At 40.7% G+C, this 6,000-nt stretch overlaps 1 protein-coding gene across 1 annotated transcript in view; it reads left to right on the forward strand.

Annotated features, from left to right (window-relative positions):
- Positions 1 to 4,160, forward strand: part of PDGFRL (platelet derived growth factor receptor like) — an 82,862-nt gene extending 78,702 nt beyond the window's left edge. Inside the window, exon 6 of the mRNA XM_069977683.1 lies at positions 1,535 to 4,160. Coding sequence (XP_069833784.1) covers positions 1,535 to 1,723 — 189 coding nt within the window. The 3' untranslated portion in view covers positions 1,724 to 4,160. The remainder of the gene's footprint in view (positions 1 to 1,534) is intronic.
- Positions 4,161 to 6,000: the final 1,840 nt, after the last annotated feature.

Below are 6,000 nucleotides of genomic sequence, written 5' to 3' on the forward strand. Positions count from 1 at the left end.
CTGCATCCCTGTTTAGCAGCTTCAGGATGACATATAATCCCCCAGTTAGTTTCATGGGACGTCACCTTTCAAGAAACTTAAGTCGACGACTGTGCTGTTTGCATAAAGCAGGGATGGGGAACCTTCGACCCTCCAGCAGTTGCAAAACTACAACTCCCATCATGCCTGGACAACTCCTATACACTAGAACAGGGATGGGGAACCTTAGGCCTTCCAGTTGCTGCAAAACTACAACTCCCATCATGATGGGAATTGTAGTTTTGCAACAACTGAAAGGCGGAAGGTTCCCCATCCCTGGCATAGAGTGTCTGACCAGTTACTAACAGTGAGCGAGCATTGCCGGTCACATACACAGCACTGTGCAAAGTCACTATAATAATGTGAAAGGTTTAGCGCTGGTTATATCTAGTGTATGTAGGGTGGGCCCCTAGAATAAAATATTCCCTGGTGGGCCCAAGGTACCCCAGTCCGACACTGTCTATATGTAATAATCTTATCACATTCTACCTTCTTAAAGCATAGCAACCACTTTCGTCTAGGAAAGGGTTATCTATTTCAGATTAGGGCCAAAGCAAATATGTGAAAAGGAAAGGATCTCGTAACACACACACAGGATACTATTTATCAGAAGTGTTCACGACTACCTGTGTAATAGGAAGCTGATGTTACCCGGAGCTACCACAAAGAGACCTTCATTTACCACGCTCTGGGGGACATTTGCTAAGGAGTCTAATGTGTGTGACTATTCTAATGTGGGTTTATTTTGTTGCAATATGTTTGTGAAAAAGTCTGTCATAAAAAAAAAAAGTTTATTGAAACTAGTAAATCCCACGAAGTATAAAGTCACAAAAAAATTCACCTAGTACTGACCAGATGTAGACCTGCACCAGTTTTTGAATTTTTAAAAAGTTGCAAATGATAAATTGGGCGCAAATCCTGAATTATGCGACTTTTTGGGTGAATATTTAAAACAGGCAGATTAAGAAAGTCACATGTAAAATCTAAATCTACTTTTGCATTATTACTAGAGATGAGTGAAGTTACACATGCAATGGTTTCTATTTTCTTGGAGGGGTTGTCACTACATGGCCACAACGTTGATGTTTCCAGAATTCAGAAAAACCCTCAGCTAAGCTCTATAAATCCTTTCCGTTGTAAGCACACCAAGGATAAGAAGCAATAAGGAGTTTCCTTGCAATGTCGTCTGAGCAGGGGGAGTTTGTGACATATGACAATTGCTCCTGTGACTCCTATGTGCCCGTTTCATAGTGTACCTCACCCAGGAGAAGGTGGGGGAGTAAGGGAAAAATTAAAGCAGGCAGGAAATGTAAGAAAGACAGCTATCCTCTAATTGTATAGGCGTAATGCACCTCTTGTCTCTGCACAGCCCCCAACACCAGCCCTGGACCCAAATGTTGCCATTGATATCTTTTTTACCCCGGTTGCCATTGCTCTGCCTAAAAAGTAATGTATATATAAAGATATATTTTTTTATTATAACGTTAACACTTACTGTATCTTTATTTTGCATCAGTACGAGAGGCCTGTGACCATTCAAGACTCCTGGAGACTAGTGAACCGCGGCATCGGACACACTACCAGAATTTCAAAGAGCATAATCACAGTAGAAGACTTTGAAACAATTGATGCTGGCTACTATATTTGTAGAGCAAAGAATCTGCGAGGACAGACAACACTCGCTACAAGAGTGGACAGATATTAAATAGATCCTCCATTCCAGACAAGAAGACAAAACTTACAAGATTCCTCAAAGCCCCATACAGATTTCACAAGAGCATATTACCCGCATAACAAATTCCAGTTTTTCTCCAGCCCATGTGCGCTAAAGATGTCATCCAGCCTGCCAGATGTGGAACATGTTGGTCTAAGAAATTACCTCACGCTTGTAGCCTGGGGTATAATTCCTAAACCTGGGTTCTTTTACAGTAATCAAAATGATAGAAATGTCTTTGTATCCAGTCAAATACATTATGTATAGTATTCCATTTAACCATGTATCATATTAAAAAGCAAATAAATACTTATTATTTTTCATTATAGTAACATTTAGCTTTAAATAAATCATAGCAAGATATATCAGTCAGAAAAATCATTTCACCCACACTCTGAAGTGCTATATTGACCTGTAGATTAAACAGCTTTTTTTCATGATTGGTTACATAAAGTGGACTGGCTTAAAAGATGTTCCAGATTCCAGAACTAAAAAAATCTAAATTTTTTAACTAATCTAAATGGATGTTTTGGATGTTTATAGTTGTCACCTTGATGGGGCACTGATGTTGTGAGGGAAAGGTCTTAAAACGAATTGATTAGTGCTGTTTTTTGGTTATGAGCCTCTGATATCATATTCCTGCTTGCCAGGCACGGCTCACCACATTTTATGCTGATAATACTAAAGATGGTTTAGGGGGCGGCCAGGGGACTTATGGATCATGGGGGGGCTAAATCCAGCCTGGTGGCTCATGGCTAATGAATCTACCTATTCCATATTCTTAAACGGCCCACACAATCCAGGGCTATAATTCCTGAATTAGTGCCACTGTCAGGCATCAGAGCTGGGAGCCAACAGCTCCTACTCCATGACTCTTCCTTATAGCCATGGCCTAGAAGAAAAATGATTCAGCTGAGGATGTCAGTTCTGGCTTATTAATCGTCCATTGGGAAACAAAGCCACATTTTTTTCCCTGTTTCTTTACTAGAAGTGGGAGGATTTTTACTGGATCTCTTGGAGATCTTACTACTGGGAGAGGGGGGTGGGGAACGCAACTTTAAGGGCTATGAACTTTAAAGAGCCCAACTGGGGGAGGAATCTAACTATTGTGGGGGTACTATTTGGGTGCTATCTACTTTGAAGGGCACTAATGGTAAGTAAACTACACCACTGGGGTTCTATTTGAGGGTGGCTATTATGTATGGGCACAATTAGTGGGGTATCTACAGTGTAGGGCACAATTAGGGTCCTATTTGCCTGATTATCACTCTGTGTAATAGAGAGTGATCAGACGATGAAACTATCATTGGCTGTTTCTTTAGGTCCTGACCTAAAATCATCGGGCGCGCATTGCACTGTGTAATAGTGATGCGCAACAAATGGCTGATGATTGTAGTATAAGATAATAAAGTATTTACTCATCTTACCACATTCCCAGGTGTCCTCTGGCCTTCTCCAGTGTTCTCGGAGGCCTTCCCCGGTGTCTGCAGCTCTGCCTTCTATGAACTAACAGGCTGCCGGCTGCTCAGCCAATCACAGGCCCTTGCTGCCCCATAGTCGGCCAGTCTAATTGCTCTGGCAGATCGGCGCTCGTTTAGTTTATGATTGGGCTGTCTAACAGGACCCTTAGCCTATAGCTTATATGTGTACCTACAGTAAGGGGCTAATTACAGTGTGTAGGCATAAGCAGTGGTAAAATTATAAGCACTATTATCCTTTGTGGCCACCAATAGGGAAGGACATTTCAAAGACGACTGCTACCTGTGTTCATGGTGAGGGCAGGGGATTACCTTATTCAAAGGTCCAAAGTGTTGCAATCTGGTGCAAAATGTCTCATAGCGTTGCAACCTGTTGTGCCTCCGCACAGACTGAACATGCATTTGTAGGTTTAGTGTTCATTACCAAAGAAAGATTTGTTTTTTTATAAAAAACACCTTTTTTGACAGTTATTTTAGCCACCAGCATGGAAACAATAAATAACAATTGTGTCAGATCAAAGTGCTTTTCCTAGCTCTCTGGATGGTGACCTGTTCCACTCAATTGAATTATGTAGGACCTAAATGCTATGAATCACACTAAAGCCCTTTGATGAGAGGTGAAGATTTGACTGAAAGCTTTTATTCAACACTTGTGTTTCTTCTTATAGTCTTCTTAGTCTATAGATGTCCCTTTAAAACATTTTCCATGTCCAATATGTCCGCCAAGCCAGCGATACAATAATAAAGTGCTGCCATTTATAAACTTTCCTATGCAATTTCTCTGAGCGATAAACATAATATGTGCTCTGTACTTACCGCAGTATTTATAATAAGAGAAATACAATGTATCTTGTATGGATCAGATCATATACACAAAGACATTGGTCTTTGTAGACAGTTCTTTTAAGCTAAACACACATTTGGATGTAATAAAGTATTTCTCAACAGTAGTCTGGGTTCTTCTGTGAACTTTGCCTGATAAGTATTGCTCATCATATCGTAAGAATTATGAGAAGCCAGCTGGATGTAAATTACAGAAAGCAGATAATAAATAGGATTGGTTACTGTATCTAACCAAAATGTTTTTCAGCCCTTATCAACTGCCACGTTTTAAGGCCTTATTCACATGTTCAGTGATTTTTTTTCTGGTCTGTACATTAACATCCACAATCTCATCCCCAATCCGCAAAAAGATGGTCAGTACAAAAATCATACAGTGCTAGTTAAAGTTGAACTGGTTAAAAAAAATATGCCCAACCCCCAAAAGGTCCCAGGATCTCTTTCAGCCTGTGACATTTATTGGACAATTTTTCGGCAGACCTGTATTTTTTGCGGAGGTTACAGATGTTACCTCCGTAAATTCCACAAAAATTGAGGATCCCATAGGCTTCTGCTGGCTAATCTGCTCTGCAATTATGGTCCGTACTAGAACATGTGCTATTTTTCTGCAGTACAGATTGCGGATCTGTTAAAGCATCATTGTCGTTATAACTTTTAAAATCTAAATCAACAGTAGAGTACTGCCTGGAAAACAGGGATACAGCCTAGCTAATAGGCTGTATCCCTGTTTTTCAGGTGGTACTGCGGCTGTCTCCACCTTTCCCACAGTACGGGAAGGAACCTGAACATTAGTGCTGTTCGATCATCTCTAGTGACTGATGGACACATTGAACTGTGACTCTCTGTACTGGCTGGAATTCCTTGTTTTTTAAAACCAGCACAAGTCTAAAAATCTGCGTTCAGGAGACTGGACCTGGATTTCTGGTAAGTATAGCTTTGTTTAACAGCATGATAACATAAAATAAATTACTGTATATTGACAACATGTTTATATCACATCTACTGTTGATTTAGATTTTGAAAGTTATGACAGTGACACTTTAAACTACGCATAGTGTGAATAGCCCAACAGACATCAATGGGCACTAATTTCGTCTGTAATTGCGGACAAATTTTATGGAACTTATGAATAAGGCCTTAGTAACACTCTCTTTTTTATATCTAGCTTACTATGCATAAATGTTATACCTACAGGTAGACTGCAAATAGAAAAAGAAAAAACAAGGGCAACAGCGCCTCGTGTCTTACTGAGATGACACTAGAATAGGGGGAGTGGGTGATTCCACTCACCTTTGTGCCCCTTGGGCTGTAGACATATCACCCCTCTGGGGTAGCTGTAAATCCGTGAGGATAGGACAGTAAGCAGGTGGCTAGGATCCGGGACTGCAAAGCCGAAGATACCGTGGACAGGATCCTGTCCATGATACCTACAGGTAGAGCACAGATGACACACGGGCCTATACAACATGCATGTTATTGTATAGACCGGAGAGCACAAAAGGCCCAAATCATATACAGTCCATTTAAAAAGTGTTCATGACCCTTTGTGTTATATTGTGCTAAAATGAAAAAATCCTTTTGGCTACTCTGCTACTACTACAGTGATGGTTGGCCTACTGGAATCTTCACACAATTTATTTGAAGCTCAGCCAGAATGACCATTGGGTTCTTGGTCACAAGAAGGCCCTTCTCCCCCAATTACTGCAGTTATAATGCTTCACCCCACCCCCGGCTTACTGTGCAAATTTATAAAAGGGGGGGGGGGGGCAACATAAAATGTGAAGACTTTCTGAATGCACTGCTTTTTTCACTCTATTGACCCTCAGAATATCTTGAATTATCTCTATTCAGAGCTTTCATATCTTCTTTTGTGCTTGTGCTATGTGTGTAAATAAAACCACACATTTCCTTTGTACAGTGTGACCCCAACTTCTCTACTCAGCAGCCAAA

The sequence above is a fragment of the Dendropsophus ebraccatus genome, chromosome 7 (assembly GCF_027789765.1).
Source record: "Dendropsophus ebraccatus isolate aDenEbr1 chromosome 7, aDenEbr1.pat, whole genome shotgun sequence".
NCBI classification, from domain to species: Eukaryota; Metazoa; Chordata; class Amphibia; order Anura; family Hylidae; genus Dendropsophus; species Dendropsophus ebraccatus.